At 39.8% G+C, this 26,044-nt stretch overlaps 2 protein-coding genes across 4 annotated transcripts in view; one reads left to right on the top strand and one right to left on the bottom strand.

Annotated features, from left to right (window-relative positions):
• The first annotated feature begins 69 nt into the window (after positions 1–69).
• RPP38 (ribonuclease P/MRP subunit p38) lies at positions 70–3,441 on the top strand. 2 transcript variants are annotated; one of them, XM_009085922.4, is made up of 2 exons: positions 70–164; positions 2,405–3,441. In XM_009085922.4, exon 2 carries the CDS (start codon positions 2,432–2,434, stop codon positions 3,281–3,283), a length of 852 nt encoding a protein of 283 aa, XP_009084170.2. In that variant the 5' UTR covers positions 70–164; positions 2,405–2,431; the 3' UTR covers positions 3,284–3,441. The 2 variants fall into 2 exon arrangements, with proteins under 2 accessions (XP_009084170.2, XP_050827501.1); XM_050971544.1 differs by lacking the exon at positions 70–164 and adding an exon at positions 272–483.
• Positions 3,442–3,647: 206 nt separating this feature from the next.
• NMT2 (N-myristoyltransferase 2) overlaps positions 3,648–26,044 on the bottom strand; it is a 34,769-nt gene continuing 12,372 nt past the window's right edge. For both annotated transcript variants that reach the window (XM_050971542.1, XM_050971543.1), the window contains 10 exons: positions 24,542–24,686; positions 20,422–20,540; positions 20,232–20,323; positions 20,009–20,125; positions 19,284–19,454; positions 18,000–18,108; positions 14,446–14,616; positions 12,101–12,268; positions 7,975–8,112; positions 3,648–7,775 (listed from right to left, as the gene is read on the bottom strand). In XM_050971542.1, coding sequence (XP_050827499.1) covers positions 7,755–7,775; positions 7,975–8,112; positions 12,101–12,268; positions 14,446–14,616; positions 18,000–18,108; positions 19,284–19,454; positions 20,009–20,125; positions 20,232–20,323; positions 20,422–20,540; positions 24,542–24,686 — 1,251 coding nt within the window. In that variant the 3' untranslated portion in view covers positions 3,648–7,754. The remainder of the gene's footprint in view (positions 7,776–7,974; positions 8,113–12,100; positions 12,269–14,445; positions 14,617–17,999; positions 18,109–19,283; positions 19,455–20,008; positions 20,126–20,231; positions 20,324–20,421; positions 20,541–24,541; positions 24,687–26,044) is intronic.

The raw sequence follows: 26,044 nt of genomic DNA, 5'->3' as shown, positions 1-26,044 counted from the left end.
TCGCTACCCGCCCAAGCGCCCGCCTCCCCCGGGCTCGGCCCGCTCCGGACACCGCCCGGCCGCGGAGAGACACGCCCCACCGCCGCCAGGGGCGGAGCGGGACCGGGGGCGGAGCGGGACCGGGTTGCGTCCCGCGGCGTGTTTCTGGAGCGCGGGAGGCTGAGGTAAGGCCGGCTTTGCGCCGGTGGGCGCGGGGCAGCTGCGGCCTGGGCTCCGCGGTCGGGCAGCCGGAGGCCGCTCCGCTCCCCGGGCCCGGGCCGGCCCGCAGTGCTTGGCGGGTGAGGGGCGGTGGCCCGCGATGCGGCGGCCCGGGGAGAGGGTGCTGCTGTCTCGGCGGAGCCCCTGCCCCACAGGGAGCCGGCGGCGGCCGCAGTGCGTGTGCTGGGCCGTGCTTAGCCCGCGTTTCGCCGTTGCCGGGAGCTGGAGGAGCCCCCAGAGCACTGCTGTGCAGCGGAAGCGGCGGGGAGGCTCCTGGCGGAGGAGGTGGGCGCGGGCGGCGTTTCTGCGAGCTCCCTTCCGCCGGAAGCGCGGGGGTCGCGGCCGCCGTGCGAGGTGGAGGAGCTGTGTTCGTTTGTTCACTCGTTGGTCTGTTTCCTTACTCCTGCACGCTTGTTTTCCTCAGGAATGCCCATTTTGAAAATAAAAATGTCATCTTTGAACTGTGAACATGTTCTATGTTTTGTTTTTTTTATTGTGTCGCTGATTTTGCTTGTCAAAGGCCATCAGAGCATCCCTAATTGAAAGCTTTTAAAAGCGATAACCCAGAGCTCATTTTTTTACAAACAATTACAAGCTTTCATTTTAACGTAGTCACACGTAAGAATTCTCATGGTCATTTCCATTTTTTAGTTGTGTTCACTTTTTGTTTGTTGCTGCTGTGATGGTAAGGAAAAGGGATTAGGTAACTGCACGAATGATAGCTCCATGAGGGACTAATAGGTTAAGTAGGCACATCTTTATCCTTACATCCCAGATGCAATCATTCTGGATGCTTGGGAGCTGAGGGGAATGCCAGCCCTGTCCCCCACAGCTGGTTTCTTCTCCAGTTTCCACTGTTGGAAGCAGATAACTGGATAAATGGATGGACCATCACTGAGGTGGCCCAGGGCATTTCATGGATTAATCTGAGAGTTCTCAAGAGTGCCTCGGTGGTTTTTTTTGTATTTTGGAGTTCTCATTTTTACTGTTCTCTGAAAATGCCTTCAGTATTTTTGACTTTCATTCTGGGTAACAGTTCATATTGATACAACTATTCAAGATGAACTGTAGACCATCCTGAGTGTGACAGAATTCACAAGGATCATTAAATCCAACTCCTGGCCTTTCCAGTCCAACTCGTGGACTGTCCCCAGAATCACACCATGGGCATCTTTCTCCTGCTGTCCTCCAGACTAGAGTTTTTCTGAGTGAAAATCTATCCACATGGATGTTGCTTGATGGCAGAACACTTAGGTGAAGATATTTGTCTTTTTATATCAAGGTAGCTCACTACCAGTAGGTGTTCACGAGCTGTACATAAATGCAATCTGTATGCCTGCCTGGGTAACCAGGAGACCTAGGAGGGAGTCATGTCATGGTTCCCCTGATTAGAAACCTGAGCTGAGCTAATTCTGTGAGCTTGCCTGTGTCCCAGTGAAGATGGTACTAGTTCCCAAGCAGGAACACAGTATGGGAGCTTTGCAATTTACCAGGGACTGTCATCAGGCCTGACCTCATGTCTTCACTGCTGCTCTGGGCTAGATCAGTCACAGCAAGAGCAATTACACTTTCTCTGCTCCTGTTCAGTTTTTCTCAACCCAGAAGGCATTGTCCAGGTGACACAAAAGACTCCTGAACTTTTGGAGGTCATGTAGGGGATTGCTTTCCGTCCTTGAAAGCATAAACTGTTAAAGAGTCTGCAAGTTTTTATCATACCTTCCAAATACAGGAAAACACAAGGCATGGACTGAAGACTGACAAAACAGATTTATAAAATTCCTAAATGAATTCAGGAACTTGTTTCCTGTTGTGATTTTTTTGCCTTTTTTCCCCCTCCTATGTCATGGGGGGGCAATGCAGCCGTGCAGCAGTGGAAATGGAGTGGTCCTTCAACCTGTGATTCTGGGGATAGGTTGTTGTTTGGTTGGGCTTATGGGTTTTTTATATCTGTAACAGCTCCAGCTGCTTTTGTTCAGCTTTAAGAGGGGTCTGTTGTCACTGCTGTTGCCATACTGTCCTGTCCAGCTTTTTTTATTAAAAAAAACCCAGCTCTACATCTGCCCTGTGGAAGATGTGTGAGGTTGACAGATACCAGTATCACTGACATGCAGTGTTTCTCTTCTGTATTCTCAGAAGAAGCTTCTGGTAACAATGTCCACAGCAGACAGTACAGTATTTAAACTAATGTTTTGCTCTTTCTTCCTAGGGTGACAAAACACAGAACCACCTCAGGATGTCTGTAATTCAGCAAGGCACAGCAACACTTCGGAAAGCAAAGAAAACCACTGTAAAAACGTGTCTAGATAACCCCTTTGTTTTCCAGTGGAAAACCATAGATGGAGAAGATATGCATTTTATACTAGAGACCTTAGAAGAAAGGATTAAACATATTGGACTTAAAAAGATTGAGAGTCCAAGAAAGAAAAAACGTTCCCTTACAAAAAAACAAGCAGAAAGAAACTGCGATGCTGGCACCAATGATTTTCCTAAAGAGGAAGCAGAAAGCCACCAGCAAAAACCAGGATGGACTGACATAAGTATCAGAAGACAGCTTGCTATTGGAGTTAACGAAGTTACAAAAGCATTGGAAAAAAATGAACTTCTTCTCTTGCTGGTGTGCAAGTCTGCCAAACCTGCCATGATCACGTCGCACCTGATCGAGCTGAGCGCGAGCCGCGCCACGCCGGCAGGGCAGGTGCCGCGGCTCAGCGAGACCGTCGCGCCCCTCCTTGGCTTAACGTCCATCTTGGCACTCGGCTTCAAAAAGCAGTCTGACAAGTTCACTGAGGCAATAGCAGCAATAATTCCAAAGATACCGGCTTTGGAAGTGCCGTGGTTTCAGTACAGAACTGGAGAATCCATGGCTGGTGCGGATACAGATTCTTCAGAAAGTCTGGAACCCGAAGAGCTTGCAGAGGTGCTGGGGGATAAGCTCCCAAGTCAGAAGCGGAAGCATACGGAAAGCAATCAGCCTGATCTTTCACATGTAATTTTGCAGCCTTTGAAAATCAAGAAACTTGTCCCAAATCCCAATAAGATAAAGAAACCACCTCGCAAAAAGAAAAAGGCTTTTCAGCATAACTGAGTTTGGTTCTTTCTATTAAACAGATTTTTAAATGCAGGATGGAGTACAGTTCTAACAGTTCTTTTAGGCTTTACAGTGTAAAGGTCTTGAATACAAGGTGAACTTCATGTTGCATTTGGCTGAGGTACTTTCTGCTTTAATAAAAAATACTGCTCAGACTTGAGTGTTAGTCTTTACTGGGGGTAAATATTTTCATTTGCAGCTGGAGATCAGAGTTAAAGCCGGTAATGAACATGCCAAAGTAATTTTAAGACATAATTTATACTTCTTTGGAATGAATACAAAGCATTAAATGAACTTTGTCTTTTTACACAGATGAACATGCTTTAAGCAAAAGAGATTTAAGTATAATTACTCAAACAAATAAATACCAAAAGTGAAAGTTTATTTAAACAAAGGTCCATGCCAGTATAAGTCTTTCAAAGCTGGGTTCAAGTAAATAGCACAGGCAGACTTCCCTTTTGAACTCTTATTATAGTTTGTTATGCTGAACAACTTGGTTTTGGTCACAAATGTATGCAGACTTGGGTTCCACCTGATACCTGGTGCATGGTATGCTGAAGGAAAAGCTATTTCCAAATACAAATCCAAATTACTACTGCTGCAGTATTAAAAAAAATACTTCCATATGCAAACTATTAACACATATCCTGTGAGGAAATGTAAACCTAAACTCCATTAGATCTCTAAATGAAATCTAACATTATTTCCCAGGAAACTGACATAAGCCATATACTGTTTCATATAAAGTAGATGAGAACTGTAACTGCTACAAGACTGAAAATGTAATTTCTGAGTTTCCTTTAATTTTACAGGGAGAAAATGAACAGTTTCCTAATGAGGGAGTTGGGTGGTAGGAAGGAATGGAAATAGCACTGCAATTCAGGCAATCAGCAGCCTACTTGTAGAAGAAAGCATAAAATACCTTAACTGAGTAACTTTTGTTGTTCCTTAAAAGGTAAAATTTACATTATTTTTCAGAGATTTGTTAATCCAGACTTCCACTGCCATCCAATAGCTCATCTGTATTTTGAATTTATTTAGAGATTACTTTAGTTCATGATACCAGCTATGAAGGCAGGCAATAGCAATGAGCAGTGATTGTGTAGTCATGATGCTCCTTGAAGTTTAAACACAGCATTTAAATGCTACAATTTTTGTCCGTGTCTGAGGGTTCAAGAAGAGGTGAGATTTCTTTGACTTGCTTCACAATCGTTTGTACAAGTCCTTTTTTCTGGATTTCTGAGTGCATAAAACTTGGAAGGCATGCTAGCACTAGTGTGTTTCATTCCCAGGCTGGCTAACCATAGCATAAAAGTCTAGACAGAGCATAAGGATTAGCTTTGGTAAAGAACATAAGCACAGCAATCATCTTTCAAGCACTTCACTGCCTGCCCAGGTCTGTCTTTGTCTTCAGGGATTTGGCTTCCCTCTGTAGATAGGAAGTTACTTTGGGAAAGAAATAACAGATGTTTAAAAAGCCAGGTGCAAAAGGTGGTAGAGCAAGCTTTACATTTGCCAAGCCTTTGCAAACACCTATTAGGTTCTGATGAGTCTTACCTTCATAGCAGGACTAATGCACACAGGCTCAGTTTTGGAAACAAGGGTCTCTCCTATTGAGCTCCTGACAGTGGCCTCACACAGATCACACAGATATTCACCTTTTGTTTAGTACCTGCTTAGGAAGTCAAAGTGAGTTGCCACAATTTTCACCTCTGGAGTCTTATTTATGTGGGTGCAAGCTGGGACACCTTCAAGACTGAAGTCCTCTTGATGCTGTGATACTTAGGCAAAACACTACAAGTGAAGAGCACTCAGCAGGGACAGAAGAGGCCATGCTTAACACACACAAGTCCATGAAGAGAACTCTTCAAGAGCTGCCCCAACACTCAGGCTTAGATGCCTGCTTCCCTCATGCTCTGGCTGATAAATTTCTCTCTCAGCTACAGTCCTGCAAAGCTTCTACAGGAGCATGTCTCTGCCCTCCAGCCCCCTAGTGAGCATGCAGAGGGGGCCAGACAAGACAGAAGTTTATGCCCTGGATTCAGAAGCAAATGGCACTATTTTACTAGAAGAGAGCACAAGACTGGCCATGCTCCTTCCTTCATGTGCCCTAACCTGAAGATTTAGGCAGAAGCCAGGCTGCAGGAAACCCACATTCAAGTCTGTCTTCTACGTGGACATACTTGGTCCTATCATGGCCTCAGTTTTACAAAGGACAGTACTTGGGAGGATCTGCCTTCTGATTTCACAGGAGAAATTATCTGCCTAACATTTCTTCCACTCACAGTTTTTTGAGGAGAAGAAAGGCAGAGAACATGAACATATCCTTCACCTGGGCTGTCCCAGCAAGGAAGTATCTTTGCTATGAGGACAGAGCTATGCCCTGCTGTCCCACCTCACCTCAGGCAGCCCTGAGTGAGGACTGCTGAGGCTCTGCCTTCAAGAGCTGAAGCAGAACACACTGAGCTCCTTGGGGAACCTCATCCCAGAGCGCTCCATGAAAATGCCTGCCAAGGAGGCACCATCTTGTCTTCTAGGAGATAAAAACTTAAGTCTTTGATGGGGTCAAGATTAAATCCTTCTTGTTACTTCAGGTATCACTACCAACAATTACATTTTCAGGCACTTAATTCTGCTCAGGCCTCACACAGAGTCCAAGCTGTCTCTGCGCCACCCGTTTTGACTGCTACTAGGAGGGAGGTATCAAGAGTGGCCAGAGATGCAAAGCCCAACTGCACTGTGAGATTTCCTGTGAACTCCTTTCAAATTCATGAGGTCCTGCACAGCCAGGGGTCAAACAAACCACGTTCAGTCCCTTCCTTTGTTTGAAGGAGGTCGAATGCTTTAATCAGCTATAATGCAGTAAGGGAAAGTGTTTATCACTGTTTCTAGGGCAGAATTCTCTCACCACAATTCAACAAGAAAAAGAAACCAAACCACAAACCATTCACACAGTCGAAAAGGAGAGGGAAGAAAGAAAAACCCCACTGCTACAAGGTAGTGGGTACGGCTAACAGTTATGAAGAACAGACAAATTTATCTTCATGTACAGAATTAAACTTTCAGCAGAATCTGCTGTCAGAATTACAGGCATGTTTAAAAGGAAAGTTAGACATTTGTATTTCATGAGATATTCAAGTCACATTCAAAAGATGCTCACAGCACAGAGGCTTCACTACCACAATTTGGCACTTTCAGCTAGAACAGTTTCTTAACACAGATTTCCTCAGTGCTCATGCTTCTGCAGCATCCATGAGCTGAAAGAACTGCTATCATCTCTAGCTATGACGCTATGCTGGAATGCATATAAAGTGCTTCAGAAGCCACTCCCATTGCGGAGCATTCATGAGGGAATTAAAACAGCTCCACCCAACAACAAAGATCAGCCCTTCTACATTTCAGGAAGTGCAGTACAGAGACTTCCAAGGACTGAGGGCAGAGCATTTCTCTTCTGCTTACCAGCCACATATATAGCAAAACTTCTTGTTCCAAAGTCAGGATAAAAACACTACCAGGAACAATTTATGAATACATATTTACACAAGGTACTTTTCATTAGAATTACAGACTTCATAGGAAATCAGAGTAGACAAAGGAATATGTGCAATTTCGCAGAAGCGTTGAAAACATTCAAACTATAAATATCCTGATAGCACTACTAAAATTCTTAGTTTTACACACAGGCTGATGTTATTCTACTGAGGAAAAACTAAGGTATTGTGCCACAACTGTAAATTAAGTACAGTAATGTATTATCATTCTGGCAACATAGATAACACCTGCACTGAACAGTGCGATACTGTTAAATCAATCCACTGATCTAGTGAAGATCAAAGTACAAATCTGTATTTTTTATTGATTTGGCAGCGTTGCTTATGGAGAAACATATGCACTAGTTAAACCAGTACACTGTCATACTGCTCCAGTTACAAAAACATCCAGGACTTTCATAGAGCTACAAAGGTATCATACTTCATGATTTTCCCCCAAATGATGATATCCATGTTAAGTAAATAAGCAAAGATACTCCAGTTTGTATCCTTCATTCTGTTACACCGACATACATACATCACCACTTAATAAATAGAAATGCAGCAGTTCATCCACATAATAGCAATTATTTTTGTACCCTAATCCACCACTGAAGTTCAGTTTATACAAAACAGTCTTTTCTACAGAGTGGAAAAAAATACCTTCTTCTCATCCAGGTGCAAGCTAAGCTTTGAAACTTAAATGAATGTGCTTTTTTATTTTCGTGGACAATAGAAGAGTTTCATGAACCGGCTGATCTATCTGAAAATGCATAAATTTGGTCACATGTGGATGTCTTCATTGATCAGATTTAATGGACAATTTCAGTATCACTGACGTTGTGCTTTTACTCCTCTTGAACAAGACCATTTCAAGAGTTATGGAGATCAAATTAACTCAAACGATGACCTCAAGAGTTCTAAAAACATAAGCGTTCTCATTGTAATACAAGGCCAACCTAAAGGAAGAAGAAAAACCACAGTATTTTAGTTCAAGTGTGGCAGTAAAGCTAAACATCAACAGTCTCCTGCATCTCAATTATGGATCATAAACAGGGCCAATTACAGTATTTTTAAAACTTCTGCCCATTGTTGGCCAGTGTAAAATAATGTACCATTACATCTAATGGAATTCAGGAACTCATTTTTCTCCCTTACCTTTTCCGATTCCATGCCTGGACATCTCCAGTTGTACAAATAATACTGCAAATTTCCATCTCCAATCCCAAACTTGAGTTTTTCCAGGAATGTTTTGTTTTCCATTAAGTCTAGTGCATTGAACACATCAAATCCTTTCTGGCAACAAAAAAACATTTTTGAAATTTTACTTTTGAAATGTTCAAATGACACACAAATGATACTTTACAGAGTGGCACACAGTATCCAAGAGACTTTGGCTAATTAAAAGGAAAAAATACAATGGAATAAATATTGCCTTTTAATTAGTACCCACAAGATGACATTTTCTCAATAAAAACTAAAGTATAATGCACAACTGCTTGAAAATTAGCTCCTAAAGGGTATGAATTTTAAAGCCATTTTCAGGGCCTAATATCTGAAGAGTCCCTAAAGCATTTTCCATTATTTTATCCTTACAGACATGCATTTTTTACAGTCACATACAGTGTTTTGACACATATGGCCTATTCTAGTTGAAGCTGCATAAATACAGTTACAATGTTTCTCAGTGATTTATCATTCTGTTAATGATAAACATATTTTTGTGATTTAGTCCTTTTCTGAAATACTATTCTCTTTAGAACTCAAATCTTTTATGTGATTCTCCCTCCCTTACTTATACACCCTCTACCAACTCCTCTTTTCATAAACCTCCCAAATTCACCACAAAGAGACACACGGCCAAATCAGTCTCAAGAGTTTTTTCTCCATCAACATATACTCAAATCCTTTCTCCTTACTGGGAACTCTTAACAAGCAACCTAATGCCTTTGGTAAGGCATTGCAGCAATAATCATCACATACGGAGAGGTGAATTTGCTTGGGGGTGTGGAAATAAAATCCATTTCTTTGCAGTTTATTTGCAATTAACTACAAGTGAGTCTGACCTAAGCTCCTCGAGTCTTAACAGCACAAAGGTACAGCACCAGCAGGACATGATACACTTTTAAGATAAAAGGTACAAAACAATAATGCTCAATTACTTAAGCACAAGAAGATGGGGCAAGGAACATTCTTGACTCAGTAAAAAAAAAAAAAAAAAGATTTTTTTTTTCTTTTAAATAAGCACCCCATATTAGGAAAAAGGGGGTTTGAAGAAAAAGAGCACTTAAGCTCTTCAGCAGGACTATTTAAAAGAAAGCTACAAAGCACAGACACTGAGTTTAGTAAGGTTTCCTGCTACCTTACACAAAGATCATTCTGTGTGCAGAAGACACCATGCTAAGTTAAATGTGCTGTGAAAAACATGCAGAAATAAGACAAATGAGGTGGCAGTATTTGACATTTGGCATTGAAAGTAAATTTTGAAATATTCCAAGTAAGTAAGTAACATTAACAGCAATCTCAGAAGGCAGGAAGGGAAGTGGGGGAGAATAGAGACACACTCTAGATCAAGCACACTAAACTGTGCAATTAAACACTCAAAATTCAAACAAAACTCTACAGATGTAGTTTTAATTCAGTATCTAAATATCAGCAGATTAGTTTCAGGTTAGAATCTTCTGAGAGGGATGAAAAGGTTTCTGTTTCAAGGTACTTTCTCCACAGCTCTGACAGACCACTTAACCAGACTCAGAATAGAATTTCTTCCCTGTGTTCTAGATCTAGAGACTTTGTGTCAGTTTCAACAGTAAAATATGCAGGGATTTTAGAGGGATTATCCTGATACAAAATCTCACTCTCTGTCCATGCAGAATACATAGAACCTAAGTTCTATGTATTATAAATTTTGAGTTTTACTTTGAAGGTCAGGTGTTTTGTCCTGTAACTGCCAAACTAATTCTAAATTATTTTATATAGTGTGGTATGAAGATAAAAATAAACATTAGCTGGCAGGCAAATCCTTAAACCAATTTGCTGAGCTGAATTTGTACCTCCAAAACCCATGATTTGGAATTAAAGTACAGAAAGGAGACTGTGGTGGGCTGTCCCCAGACAAGGGCCAAACACCCACACAACCTTTGCTTTACTCCTCTCCAACAGCATGGGGAGAAAATAGAAGGAAGGTAAGATGTCCTGTGAATTGAAATAATGACAATTTAACAGAGAAAGCAAAAGCTGAAGGCACAAGGGAAGCAAAAAGAAGAATACATTCACTACTTCCCACTGTCAGACAGATGTCAAACCACTTTCTGGGAAGCAAGATCTCAGCATGCATAATGATTGTTAGGGAACATAAATGCTATCACTGGAAGCATCCTCCCTTCCTCCTCCTTTCCTTCAGCCATTATTGTGGAGCAGAGCATCACATGGTGTGGAAGATCTCTTTGGTCAGTAGGGGTCACCTGTCCTGGCTATGTCCCCTCCCAACTTCTTGTCCACCCTCAGCCTCCTCACTGCAGGGGACAGAGAAAGCCTTGAGGCTGTGCAAGCACTGTTCAGTAACAACCAAAACACTGGTGTGTTATCAGCACTGCTTCAGTGAGAAAGTGCAGCACCATATGGGCTGCAAGGAACAAAGTTAACTCCATCCCAGCCAGACCCACTATGTTTGTAAACAAAGGCTGTGACTAGGACTGCCTTATCATCTCTCCTCCATTGCCTTACCTCTCCTCACATAAAACTCAACTGCCAGATCTGCAACTATAATTAGGCATCTAATGATGCATTATAGGTCCAGCAGGTGCTTCAGAAATCCACAGGTGTCTAAATCCCAGTATTGCAAGGGATATAGGATGATCAGCTCAAAAGGAAAGAGCTGCATGTTACATTGAGAGAGAAACTTATGCAGGCAAAGGTGCAAAGCCTTGGAGTCAGAGCATGGAACTGCCTCCTCCACCCACTGCAGAGAGAATGGCCAGACACACAGCCTAGAGAATGGCCAGACACACAGCTCCCTGTGCCACACTTCTAACCCAGACTAACCCTTTTCCACTTTGACTTTAAAGTGGAATTTTTAGCCAGTATTAACCAGTATTATTTAACCAGTATTTTTAGCCACTCCTGATAATTACACTAGCTTCTCAAAATCTGTCTTTGAACTTCCTTTTGGATCATTCTGGAGCCTGAATAATGATATTTCCCAGAACTATCTAGAAGTTTTCCCTGAAAAATAGTTCCTGAACTGCTTCTAGGTTAACAAGCCTCAGCAAGCAGTTCCCATCACAGATGGCAGCTCAGCTGCAATGCTGCATGAACATGGCTGGGGCAGACAGGCTGAAGATTGTGTGGTTGCTTTCATGCAGCCTGAAGTCTGAACAGCCTCTGCAGATCAGCACTGGCTTCATCCAGAACCAGCACAGAAACCTCTGTGGCAGGTGCAGGCAGCTCAGAGCACAGCCTGCCAGGGTACCCCCCTGGAGGCTGTAACACCACCAGCAGGGCAGGAAGGAGGAGCAGACAACATTCCTGTGCCTGCAGCCTGCTGGGAATGGTGGCAAAGCAGGTGCTATGGACCACATGAAGCCTGTGCAGTGCTTTGAACCACCAGGGCAAACAGGTCTTTGCAAAGTCAGAGTGCTGGCATGTGCCATTGGTTAGCACTGCACTTCCATGAAACCACAGTCACTAAGAGCTGAGAGATAGCTTTTCATTAGACAGTACTAAGCTCTCAAAATTCTTCTAAGAACTTCATTTATAGACTTTTCCCTTCCATTCAACCAAACATCAATCAGTATAATTCCATACCTAAGGGTATGCTTAAAAGCTACACCATGACATGATCTACAGAGCTTTACAGGGAGCAAAGATAACATGATAAAGCTCACATAAATAAATTTCTACATCTTTTTAGGAATAAAAAATAATTTAAAAATGCAAAATGTATTTGATAGCACTTATTAATTCATCTCCAGCAGAAATTATTTTAGTGATACTTTTCATTCTTGTGATACTTAGTGACTATGGTCATCAGTGTGCTCTTGGGTATATCCACAGTTCAAGCTATTGCAAATACTTTATGCATTTGTCATTCCCCAGCATCACTCAAAGTAAAAAGGAAAAACAAGCATACTGCTTTGTATTTTGATACATTGTATATGTTTCATAAACTGCACTCTGTGCTGTAAATGCACTGGCGTGGATAAATTACTCCAGTTCTTACCTTGCCACTACTCCTAGGAATACTTTTGTGAATGAAGCAGAAAAAACCCAACCTCCAACTTACCAATTTAGCTATAATGAGTGCATCATTCATTAAGTCCAACAGGGGAGTCTCTGTATGAATATTGTAAAAGGAATAGGCAGCTTTGAGGCTTTTATGAACAGGATGATGCATCACTGTTGAAGGTAATGTGTAGAAACTGAGGAAGTCTGTTAAAATACCATTTGAACCCTATAAAAAAACCAAACCAAAACAAAAAAGTCCATTAATAAGTAATCAGTTACTGGTTAGGCTAATGTGGCAGTTCTACAGAAAGCAATAAATGCAGCAAGGTTTGTGTACTGTAAGTACTATGGTAGAGCAGCTAGTCTTAGCTAAGAGGAAATAAACCTTTAGATTTTTCTAGTCTATTATACCACTAACATTTTCACAAACAATTGTCATAGTAGTAGTTTTCTATGGACAAAGCTAACAAAGCAGATTTCAACTGAAAGTATCAAAGTTTTTTCTGACTGAACTAATTTTTAATAAAATATTCTTAAAATATTACAGATATTTAAAAAACCTGATGACATTCACATCAAAGAATATTTTTCTCATCTTTCTAAAAACAGAGAAAAAAATATACTGTGCTAGTATACAAAGCATATTAATAAAAACTCCCCAGAGTGTCTCCAAGCAAATAAGGTAATGGAAACACACAAATACTTCTTCTTGCTTGTTTGCTTTATTTTTGAATGACTAGTAACCACAAATTAGAGTTCAATGAAGGACCTCACATGGCTCCTTAAATTAATAGTACTTCTACAGTAAAATGTAAAACAGTTGAACATACCACATGCAAAAAAGCTTTTGTCTTATAGCAGGTACAGATTCTGTAGTAGAGTAATACTAACTACAAGGAACAGAAAAGTTATTGAGTCACTCACTAAATTCAGTAAGGATGACAAAAATATTAACTCATAAATTATACAGAGTATTTTAAGGTCTTAGATCTGCACATTACAAAGATGACTTAAAAGTCTGATAGTAGCGTCTCCAGGTCACACAGGTCTTAAAAAGATTTTAAGTGCTAACAAACCTACATTTTGTATAGTAAAACTAGTCCAAGAGACAGCATAAAACAAGTAAGTGAAGACTGTGCTGTCTAGTTAGTATGGCACTGTTAATATCATTCATGCTAATCCTGGTGCTTGTGAACTCTCCTGTAGGCTTCAACTAACAAAGCAAGCAAAAACCTACTCAGGAAGCAGGGCAGAGGACAGGGAGAAGAGGGAGTGGAAAAAGAAGGTGGGACTATAAATTAGACCATGGAAAAGTCCAATGATCACTAGACCCACTACAAAGCAGAAAGCTAAGTTTGGACAATAAAAACTGATGGGCAGGAGCACTCATCTGCAGCAGCTCTAGGTTTCCTAACTCAGCTGAGGCTCCTGCACAAATTCAGGTTACAGTGTGGGAACACTGAACTTCACAACCTAGGCTTTTCTATGAGGAGAATGTTTACGGATGTTAGTCCTGATCATTTAAAATAACATTATCACTTTAAGCAAAGTAATACACTGCCTAAATATGCTGTCTACAACAGATTTTGTATGGACTCAAAGAGAAGGGTGTATCTTTCCACTAGCTTTAGTGCACCTATTCCAAACAAGTCTGGGAGATTTCCAATTCAAATGCACTCCTATTCCTGCACTCCTTATTTTGAGAAAAGCCAACTCTCTGGAGGGTGGGGGTGGTAGATGTATATATATATATATATATATATATATATAAAAATTCATACACATACATACACACATTCTTTTACTGGAAAAAAACCACTTTTCCCAGTATGTAATAAAAAAGCAAACCACCAAAAATATAATTCCCCCAACAGGTGCCTCTAAAATCAGTTTTTTTTAAAACAGAATTTTGTAATGGTGTATGGCAGAAATGTGTACACCTGAGAGAATGAAAGCAAATCCAAACCAAATCCTTATCTCAGTCATGGAATCTTTTTTTCCATTTTTCTAGAAAAGGAGGTTTGAAGACCACTGCTTAATATCATGTCATACCTCTGTAGAAAAGAATCAAGAAATGCAGGTGGAAAAGTTGATCTTAAAATATGTAGGGTTCTTGTCAAGATAGTGATGTTCTGATATTTCACTATTCTTTTTTAAGATATCCTATTATAAGAGCACTGCAGTTTATCACAGGCAAACATTTTCTTATTAAGAGAATGTAATACAAAGAAAAAAGCTTGTACTCATGGTATCAAATTCTACCTTTAACACACGTATTTCATATTGCCTGCATTTCCAAAACTTGATGCTGATATGAACTACTGTCTGGCACTCTGAGTGCAGAGTGTTCTGAACTACTGAGGGACACTCACTCACATTAATACACATTAGTGCATATTTTACCTCTACCACATAAGTGTCAATAATATGATCCCGAGGCAGGAACCAGTGGGCCACCTCTTCTTCATCCATCACAGGAGCAAGATTAAACTGTTTCAAGTAAGTATTGATTAATTCTTGTACTGCTTTAGTATCTTTTTGTTCCATTGGTCTCAAACCTGAAGTCTTTGTGGCCTTAGTGAAAAAAAAGAAAAGTAAATGTTAGGATGTTAAAAGGAAAACTGCACACACAGCAAAGGCTGAAAGTAGGTTGCAGAGTCACTCCACTTGCTATAATGCACTCATTATTAGCCTACTTTATCCCAGGCACCTAATTCATTATGCTATTTTACAAATGGCTTTCAATCAGAATTCCCTCTCTTCTAATTATTGGGACAGTCTGGGGCACTTCAATCTTTTAATTTCATTATTGAAACAGCTTCATTTCTCCAGAGAAAGACATACCATCACCAACTGCCTACACTTTGTGCAGTTTGTATTTTTTTTTTTTAGGTCAATCTATTTCTTATCTTCTTCTAAACTACGTGGGGCCCAGACACTGAAACAAAACAAAGAAACTTGCATATCAGAAGTTATCTCAAGACAAGAACACATGCAATTCAAACTTATGGAAATTACAGTCAAGCCATACATCAATGTCAGCTGATTGAGTTTAATTATAAATTAAATTAACAAAAAAGATTCTAACTATTTTTAGCACTTGTAAACTTCCTTGCTAACAACCTTCTCTACAGGCACAACTGCTATTCTGGTAACAAGAAAGCTTCTCATAACTTATAGCTGCCTGAAATTAAAAACCTATTTCAACAAATATTTTTCTAACTTTAAACATCAGAAAAGGAAATAATTACTTTCTAGTATTATGCAATTATTGTTTAAACAAGCGAAAGTGATAAGTTTTCTTCCCATCTTTTGCCAGCCTTCCTGAATAATTCCTTTTGGGGAGGCTAATGCTTGCTCTCTTCAGTGCTCATTTATCCTGCCTCATCTGCCTCAGCTGCATACTTGGGCACGTACCACATTAATCATAGCGAAGTCGATGGCAAGAGCAGCCAGGTAGAGACTTGATTACTGGAAGCCTGAAATGAGTGTAGCTGATTATGCTTTGCCCAAAAGGCATTACTCTGGGGGAGCTGCTTATTCACGTGCTCTGGGAGTCAGCAGCCAGATGAGAAATCAAGGCACATTTTGCCACAGCTCTGGCCTGTGTATTACATTTCAGTCTTCCTGCTTTTCTAGGCAGCCTGGGACTATATTTTGACTCCACAACAGCACATCATCTGTATTTTTAAATGCTCTCATTCCAGAAGGTTGTCATACAGGAAGGATGGAGGAAAAGCAGCTGGGGTGGAAGATTTTTCCCCCCAGTAATGCTCAGAATCACCAGTAAGTGACTATTTGCAATCCCAGAGGGGAGGGAAGGGGTACAGGACTGTGCTAAAATTTGTTTCTCTGAGCACATAATCATGTGACTGTCCAGCATCAGGATCTCAGCTGGTCAGGAAAAGACAACAAACATACTCCTGTCCTGACTCTAAATACTAACAAATTTTACTTCTCAGGAAAAGAACACTTTTATTTTTTGTATCTATAGGTATATGCACAGCCTTTAGGGAGGTTGATATTTATTAATTACAGTATTTATTACACCTGAAAACATTTTTAATTCAGGCTGTTCAAGTGATTAGGAACGATTAATTCTCTTAAAGGGAGCTCCTAGTGGCAATGATATTCCAAGGATGTTAAGAAAAGAGGTCAAAATGCAAGAAACAGTGTTTGGTGCTGAGGGACAGGCTAGCATGGACTGAATGGACAAATTTGTTTGAGAGTAATGTTTATAACTGCCTGAAACTGAGGAGAAAAATCCTCAACAGCACTTAATCCCTTTCTCAGAAAAAAAAAAAAAAACGGCTTTCAAATAAACCCAAAGCACAAGACCTAAAGAGAAAACATCAGAACAAAGATTAAATCTTTATTTTCTACTGAGAAGCTCCCAAATCCCACCCAAAAATAACAAAAATTCTGAGGTATAGGGACTCCTACATCACTTAGTTTTAAAAGCTGATTTTCAGATCACCTATCTTCTACTTGCACTTCTATGTACAGTGTATGTTTGCCTTAGCTATATTTTATGGATGAGATAATGACACATTACTTATTTTCCATAGTTCACTTTTCTATTGTAACTTGGGTTTATGATAAAGGAAAATGATCAGGATATAACTGCTATTTCTAATGATTCTCTGTAGTTACAACTTTGGTACTACAAGTCAGATCCTTATGTTTTAATCACTTCCTCAGTTGTTTCCATAAGCAATGTTACTAGAGTTGCCACCAAAACCTACACTTGAAATTTTATATTACACTCTTCAGACTGTTAAAAATGCCTTCAAGATTTGATGGAAGCTATATTTAGCTGCCCAACATTAAAACCCAATTAATTTGGTTCTAACTGCTGCCCTGCAAGGGAGAAGCTGCATGTGCAGGCACAGGTGGCACCAGGCAGAGCAGGAAACGAGGCTCTCCGACAGCAGCAGGAGGACGGATCAAGGCATGGCACGAGCTTTACTCCAAGAGCTGCTCAGCCTGCTGCTCAGATATCTGAGCACCAAGAGAATCTGCAGCAGCAAGTCAAATAAAGCAACAGACACAAATCTCCAAAATCAGATAAATCATTATAAATACTGTGAGTGATGGAAAAAAGTATTGTTTTTAACCAAAAGAGAGGGTTTGTTTAAATAAAGACAGGTTTACTGATAAGGTACAGGTAAGGGATTCTCTACAATCCCTTCAAAAAAGGTAGCTTTTACAAGCAAATAAATTGTTTTCAGCTATAAACCTCAGTCTAAATTCTACAGGCTATTATTTACAGCAATGAGATTTTTTAACAGTACGTAGCATTTACAGTGACTTGCCCTGCCATGGAAATACACCCTAAGGCTTTTTGCAAGCCTAACTATTAGCTGAAAACATGAGGAAAAAATATTTTACTAACCTAGCTATGCCAGAGTACTTGCTTTTTACTGGACCATGCAAACTAACAGTGCACAACATTCTGAAGAGGTTTTTACTGAGCCTGCTCAATGCAAAACAACACTCTCTGACAGTACAGAAAAAAATGTGAATTAGAGTGGAATCAACAGTACAATTGTATTCAGCCAAGTTGCTGATGGACTTCTCTGAGAATTTGATGACATGAACTGTTGATTTTCTGTTCCAGTAATCTCTTATCAGATTAAACATACCGAGAATAGTCTTATGCATCTTCAACTCAATCCCACATGTTTGTGAAGTCAAGCTTTCTGGTTATTTTTTTTCCTTTGTTTAAGGATTTTAGGTTAAAATTTGTATTTTCTCCATAGAGATCCAGATTTCCAGCAATAGTCTCTTCTGTTTAGTATAGCCCTTAAGGTTCTTTTCATCAACCAGAGATTATTTTTTTAATGTCCTGCATGCACTGCCTTTACACAGAAAAGCCTGTGCTGTCAGGGACAGATGGAAGGTTATTTTGGGCCTCACAATAACTGTGGGGATTCTCTAGAAGTCATACTGCTTACATCAGGAAGTCTGTAGAGCTTCATTGTTCTTTGTAGAGTCATGTTTCTACTCAAATGTGAAAATTTCACCTCCACCAATTTTCTGGGATTTAGTGATCGATGCCAATACCTGGAAATACAACGAAATCACAAATTTAAATAGTATTTTAAGTGCCAGCAACACTTGCATCCATTGCTCTGCTTTCTTGCTTTCTCCTTTTCAACTCTATAAATTTGTTTCTAAGTAAGCCTGTACTATGTCTATAAGAAGGCTGATTAAGAACAACAACAAAAAAATTAAGGAAAAGCTGTATCTGAGTAATAGTTTTTAAAACAAGCCTGCTATCACAGTATTTTCAATCTAAGCAAATGCTTTTTGATACAGAATGAATAACCACAGGGCTAAACATTTTAGCATTTGTCATAGCCCTGAAAAACTCACCACACATACATAGCAACATTTATTTTCTTGTGCAGACAGGACCCTCCGCTCATGTCTGAGCATCTTTTTTGAAGCAGCTCTCCCTTCCTGGGAGATCATTGTGCAACTGAGCATCTCTGGTTATTCTAACACAGCAAAGCTTTTTATTCCCCCCCCACCCCCATCATTCCTTACAGAAACTTACAGGATCTTTGGTGTTGATAGGTACAAAGCAATTTCAAATCAAAAGGTACTCTGTCCTCCAGAAGTCTAAACAGCTGGACTAAGAGTTCAGGAATTGAACTTTTCCAAGTAAAAATAAAATCCATTCCAAGCAAATGAAATTATATTTGACTGTAACTCTTCCTACATGGTAGTGTACTTGTATTTATCAAATGCCAATAAAGTCCTCCTTTCTCCAGAAAGGTGAAAGAAAGTATTTCAAAAAAAACAAATCATACAATTACCAGAAATGCTCTGCCGTCTCTGGCAAGCAACCAGGTTAACAGGGAAGTGTCCCAGCAGGGACACAGGCCACTTGTAAAACACAGGTATACAATGTTGTCATTGCTAGCATGGCTGCCACCAGACAGTCAACAGAAACATCTGTTAGTCTATTTAAAGTATGCTAAACAAACCACAAATTAAATTTTAGTCCAAGGAGCTGTTTTATCCAAGGCACTGGGAGAGAAGAGGGGATAAAATGCCCCAACACCAAAATAACCAACACTGACAAACACTCAGGCCTTCAGGTTAGTCAAGGCCACAACATTTAATAGCTTTGAATTTTATGCTTTTTACTGTTTTTAGACAATTACGTTAAATTTTCCTAAAAATTATTAAGAACATCAACATTATTAATATTAGAACATCACCTAGGTTACCTGCAAGTGGCCACAGGTTTGGGAAGTACCACCCCAGCAGTGTAAACAGCCTGAAAAATTCCTTCCAAGTTTACTCTTCTGGTTATTTCCCGAATCAATACCGGTGCCACCCGTTTAGACCTCAGTTTCTTATGGACACACAGAAAATTGATTTCTACCATTTTCTTCACACTAAAAAGACATTAGGTAGTGGAAAAATTAAAGAGAGTTACACACTGCATGTTTCCATTTTTATAATTACAGTTTTCCATACTGTGACAGAAGAATTTGAAGTTAAGTAAACTTGCCTGTGACAAAGTACATCTGCAAGGAACACTAATCTAAGCCTATGTGACTGCAATGATAAACTGCAATATGCAAGCTATCTCCAAGAGATTTGCAACACTCCTTTACCAGAGCTCTATCAAGACTTAACTCATCACTTGACTATAAGATGCAGTATAGCATCCAGGCAATGCTTTGTGGAGTCACAATGCTTTATGTTTATCAGTGTATGTAGACTTGGCCAAGAAGCCCAGCTGATCATCTATAAATGCTTTTCAGCAGGGTCAGAATATTGTATGGCATTATCTGTACCATTCATCACTAAGAAAATTCCTTAAATAAATATTGGTGCTCTTCACTTTGTTCTCTATTTTTAAGTTCTCTATAGCAATGGATACTAGTTTAAGGTTTGTTTTGTGGCATTATTCTTTAACAAAAACAAAAGTACTGGTGCATTTTACCTGTCATAAATACGAATATTTGCAGGGATGGCACTTATGAATCCTACCAGTTTTTTGTTTGAAGACACTCTAACCCCGCAGTGCCATTGCGGTAACCAGCCTGGAGGACGCAATGCCCTAGAATTGATGACAGAAATAATTACAAATTACTGCCTAAGAAGATGTAATAAAAACACCCTTCACTGCACTCCAGCCAGATCAGAATGTGGAACTTGCTACTCACCACAGAAGAAATTCAGGTGAATAATCAAACCTAAACATATTATCATCATCTTCTACGTAATTCTCATTTAATAGTGTGTATAACTCCTTCAGCTGAAAACATACACAAAAAAATCCAAAGACTTATCCACATATCAATAAAAAAAAAAACTTGAATTATTTGGGATACATATAAAAATTGTTCTACTTACAACTTCAGCATTGCTAAGATCCAATGTGTCCCACATAAAACCTTGGGGCAAAGAATATGGCTCTAGGCGGACATTGTCCTTATCTGGTTCAATTGCACCATGTGAAGTTATAACTTCATCTTTTGAGGGAGGAGGAGAAAAAAAAAAAACAAAAAAACTGTTACATTGCTAGCTTTCCTGATAGTTCTGTAAACTACACTTAATTCACATCATGTATTTCCTCATAATTATGTAAATGGAACAAGAAGCTTTTTAAAAATGCTGAAAAAATTAGTATTATTAGTTTACACTACTTCTCATTCTCATAGACTACATTCAGACTAATGACTGTCTCATCATAATATTTAGAGAAATGCACGGAACCACTCCATCTCAACTGATACCCTGCATTCCATAACACAAGAGACAACAACCTATCAGCACACACACAGCATTTAGCCAGCCATGAGATCCACAGCCTCATCATGAGAACATGTACTCACAGCTAACAGGCTATGGCTCAGATCCTGTTTACCACTGACTTGAACAGACCTGAACTCAACAGGATTACTCAGGAGCAGTGACATAGCAAAGTCAGGGCATTTCAGAGATACTGTTGGTATGTGAAATGTATTCCTAAAATCCTACTTGAAGGCATGCTTTCTTCTCCTCCCTTACTTTACATTTACAGCACCAGTCCTCACCATACAGTAATAAACTGCAGCTGTTCCTCTTCTAAGGAGCAGCACCTACTAAGTCACAGAAATTTGAAAAGACCTGTAAGATCAGTCCAATCACTAACCTTACACTGCCAAGCCCACCACTAAGTCATGTTCCTAGGCATCATATTTACATATCCTTTCAATACCTCCAGGGATGGTGACCCCACTACTTCCCAAGGGAGCCTCTTCCAATTCAGTAAACAGATTTTTCCTAACATCCCATCTAAATCTCCCCTGGCACAGCTCCCCTTGAGGTAGTTTCCCCTTGTCCTAGCACTCGTTAGCTGTGAGAAGAGGCAGACCCCCACATGGCCACAACCTCATTTCAGGTAGTTGTAGAGTGATAAGGTCTCCCCTGAGCCTCCTTTCCTCCAGGCTAAACAACCCCAGCTCCCTCAGCCACTCCTCATCAGACTTGTGTTCCAGACCCTTCACCAGGTTTGTTGTCCTCCCCTGGACTCAGTCCAGCACCTCAATGTCTTTCTTGTAGCATTGTCCTTTAAGTCAGATTACACTGCAAGGCTTTGGACCTCCTGATTTTCTCCCTGCATAACCTCAGCATCCTTGCAGTCCCTTTGGTGGTGCATCTCTCCATCCATCCTTGGGCCTGCTCTAGGATCTCAGGGGTTCCCAGTAAGCCTTGACCAAACCAGCTGGGCAGTGAAATGTCCCTTGACTGTTAACAGGAGCTCCTGCACAGTAAAGGTGGGAGTGACACTGACTATATCAGGATCACTATTTTCCTGAACAAGGTGGGGAACAAGGAATAATCAGTTATTCCCTAATAACCAGCTATTCCCTGACAGCCTTGGAACACCATTTACCTGAACTGTAGCCCAAGTGAAATAGTACCACTGTTACGGGATGGGATTTTTCAGCTTTTCTTTTTCAAAAAGCAGTTACCAACGTGGGTTACTGCCATGATGGAAACTTACTGATGATTTAAGCCAATTATTTGGCAATCCTATGAAGAGTGGTCCTAAGTGAGGCCATTTACAGTGCCCTGGACCACAGTGGGCTGCACCACCTCCTCACTGTGAGAGGGATGTCTTGCATACCCTCAAGGCTGTGATGCTCTCAAGACTTGCTGAGCACGAGGCCTACACTGACACCCTCCACTCCTCAAAGCTCAACCCTTGCCTGCTGAGAAATGCAAGGGACTCAATGTATGTCACTTGGCTCAAGGGGAATTTTTAACAGGCACCTTTGAACACGGTAGCATGTAAACAACTCTGTGCCTGTGTGCATGCTCGTGAGTTTAGCATAGCAGGAATGCTGCTATCTAGAATCTATAATTAAGAATCTGTAATTAAGTCACTCTTATAATTGTAGTAAATCCTACATATGTTGAAGTCCGGATGAGAACAATGGCTAGTGATTGTGAGACTTCTGTCAGATGTTTAAAGAATATTTTATTTGCCTCTTCATCCTGTCTGGGAGATCTAGAACTGACTCACACCATGGTATCTACCCTGCTGGCCTTCCCCCTGATTCTTATCTGTAAACACTCAACTGTATTGTCAACCATCATCAAACTAGGCAGTCAAATTTTCCTTTGAGTATGAATTTTTCCACATGATGCACAATCCTGACTAATAGTTATGGCCTGCCATCCAGTTTGGAAGGTCATAATTATTAGCATTTTAAAGCAAACTCTGAAAAGTACCAACAGCCCAAATATTACTGCCACTAAATTGGCAGGTTTGGCATAACTAAAGGAACTATTGCTAATAATTTTAACTTGAAGGCCAGAGGATTCTGAAGTGAGTTTAATGCAAAGATCCCTACAACATTTTTTGAATTGATAAATTATTTTTTCCATCTAAACACGTAAAGCATATCAACTAATGATGACTTCCCAATCTGTTCATTCAGCAGATAAAGAAAAGCCTAAAAAATCTGTGGGACTAAGAAGAAATTCATATAGACTGTTGGACAAAACCTCACTGACCAAATTCAATGAAACATATTTCTACTGAACAACACCAACAAATCCTTTTCTGAGCCACTGTATGGGCCTTTTTAGCCTGGCAAGTGACAGACTCTCCTCTCTATCTAAGTGCCTTAAGATACACTGATTAGCCTGAACTGAACTCCTGGCACTACTGTACAGACACCTGAACTAGCTCTGGAAAAGCCTGATTATGGCCAGAGCATTTTTTGATTTACACGTCAACTTATTTTGGCTTGGGTCTTTCTCCACTTAGGCTGCATTGCTGGTGATGATTACTACCATTACTTTATGCAGGTATTTGGATAGAGTTTGTACAGAGAAAAGCCATGGGAGGTGAGCTCAATTCAGTCCAGTCCAGAGGAAAATACTGTATCCAGGGACTCTGCTCTGGACTTCTGTACGCAAGAAAAGTCAGGAAGAAATGAGATTGCTGTGGATTAAGCTATAGCCATGGATTAATGTGAAAAGCTGCCTGTGGAGAGTGAGCAGAGTGCTCCTGTGCTTTAGTCTCTACCTTATTTCTGCTTATTCTATACCAGTCTCCATTGCGATGGAGAGAAACTTGCAGGACAGAGCAGCACCAGCTACTGTGCTGAGAATGTTTTACCTGTGGGGCCCCCAATGTATGTTCACACTGAAAAGCTGTAACTGATTATCTTGAAGATAATGAAAGCAGAAAAAGAAGGTTCAGAGAGCAACACAGAAAACACAAGAAGTCAGCAACTACTTTCTCCAACAATGACAAGATTTACCAACTGCGTTATAAGGGATCAGATCAAGAGAAAAAAAAAATTGTCAAATTCATTATAAATTTGAAGGCAAAGAGAGGTCACCTCATCATCTCACTTGGAATCAAGAACAGAGAACAGAACCTGAGAAAGCATGTCTTCAAGGTAGTATGTTGTGGAGGACAACATGGACACACAGCAGAGGAAGAGTCTGTGTATCAGACAAATGCCACTGTCTACTTAAAGCTGTATGAAAACAGTGAAACCTATGGCAGGAGAGTCATTACTTCTGTGATAGCAAATCCATTTATTGAAAAAAAATTAAGTAAATACAAACAAACAAACACAACAAATATTACTAATAAAAAATTAAAGTTTACTCTTTGTCACCACTTAAGAGTTCTTACTTCTAAAGTGGAAAAAACTTCTCTGTTCTATTGTTCAATATTTCAGACCTAAAATATACAAAAGAATGCTATTTCAATAGCATTTCCCATTTTTACGGAGGACATCAGAAGGAGACTTTTTAACGCTGTATCTTGCATATTATCTGTGAGGAAGACAATCACTCCCCTGGAAAACGTCAAGAATTCCACATAAACTACACAAAAGACTAAGGATCCCTACCACACACAGTCCAACTTTATACACATTTTAGAGAACATGTCACAGAGCTAGCACAACATTTCTTTAGTGATCATAAGACAGCTCTTTCACACAGATCCAGTTAAACTTACTAAGTTTAGGTACAGGTTGTGTATCCCAGAACTGGTATTTACGTTTGGCAGCCTCATCAATATTCTTTGCTGGGCCTTGGCATGCAGAGAGCAGCTCCATTGCTCTCTGGATGTCTTGAAGCTTCTGCATTGGAATGGCTGGATTCTGCACAAATAGACAAACAGAGCAGAAAGCTTATTGAGTACATTTGCTTTGTGAATAGCTGTACAAACATGTAAATTTCTTTTACTGTTACCTATTCTCACAGGTACTCTTCTCATCATGGTTAGTTTGTAGACAGGAGAGTGGAAAAAAGTGCAATGTTTGTAGACAGGAGAGTGGAAAAAAGTTAGGTGGGTAACAAGTAAACAAAATAGTTGTCAGCAGTACTTGCATTTAACCAAGAAACATCAACATTATTAACACAAATACAGCAGCATTAAGGTAGGATACTGTATCACAATAAAAAATGCCTCTTACATTCCCTGTTCCCCTGGTAAAACACAACAAAATACCACAAAAAGGGTCAGTTTAGGTATTTAACAATAAAGGTACCATTGGTACACATGGAGTTTTTTGATCACTCTGAGTAAATGTTAACAGGAATAAGAATTTTTCCTGCAAAGGACAGTGCAGCGGAATAATGGTAACAGCCTCTAAACCTAAAGAGATTTTTCCCTCTCTCTTTTTAAATCTCTTTGTTTTGTTATCTTCCTAGTGCTAAGTCCTGTTCTGAGGCATACCAACAGCATGCTTGTGCTCAGGTTTCCCTAGACTGCAGTGCAATAATGCATCTGAAAGAATAGTCTCAAATGTACTGGAAAATTTCAAGCAATTCTGCAAGAGATTTCAAGCCAGACTGTTTGTTTGTGGTTTTGGGTGTTTTTTAACTGAATAGCAAAGGACTACTATTTTTGTATAGTACTTATAGTGTATGTATAGTATACTATTTTTGTATCTCACTTTCTTTCTAGGATTCATACATTGAAGAACCATCATAAAATAAATGTAATAATTAAGGTAAAGCTTAATTTGGGTGATCAGCCTCTGGTATCCTCAATCACAAAAAGAGCAAAACTTTGTGCCTGGAGCTCAAGCAGCCCATCATTTACTATTTATAATAAACACTTTCATTATCTAAATTAATGAAACAAAATGCCTAATGTTTAAGTATTGCAAATTTCACCTCTAAGTGTGCCCTAAACACCTGTCAGCTGAGTAACTGTCAATTAACATGTTTATACACTTTAGAACACTGTTCCAGCCTAAAAAGCCTACCTTATTTCTAGATTAGGATAACAGAGACATAAATTTCTAATGCTACTAGATAAATTCTGAAGTCTTATTAGTACATAGTGAAATCATACATAAATGCTGACACACTGTAATTTATTCTGTATATTTATTTAAAGTCTATAATATGTCTTCTACATTAAAAAAGCAGAAAGTCTAAAAAAAAAGTTCCTAAGAAAGATCTTACTACCATAATAATAAGTAAGAAATTAATGTTCAGATACTAAATA

Source organism: Serinus canaria, chromosome 2 (genome assembly GCF_022539315.1).
Source record: "Serinus canaria isolate serCan28SL12 chromosome 2, serCan2020, whole genome shotgun sequence".
Classification (NCBI taxonomy): Eukaryota; Metazoa; Chordata; class Aves; order Passeriformes; family Fringillidae; genus Serinus; species Serinus canaria.
Note: the sequence above shows the minus strand (reverse complement) of the source record. Positions and strands in the feature narration are given on the sequence as shown.

What these genes read in the sequence shown, in the direction of transcription:
- RPP38 (XM_009085922.4), top strand. Translation starts at nt 2,432, where the DNA reads ATGTCTGTAATTCAGCAAGGCACAGCAACACTTCGGAAAGCAAAGAAA.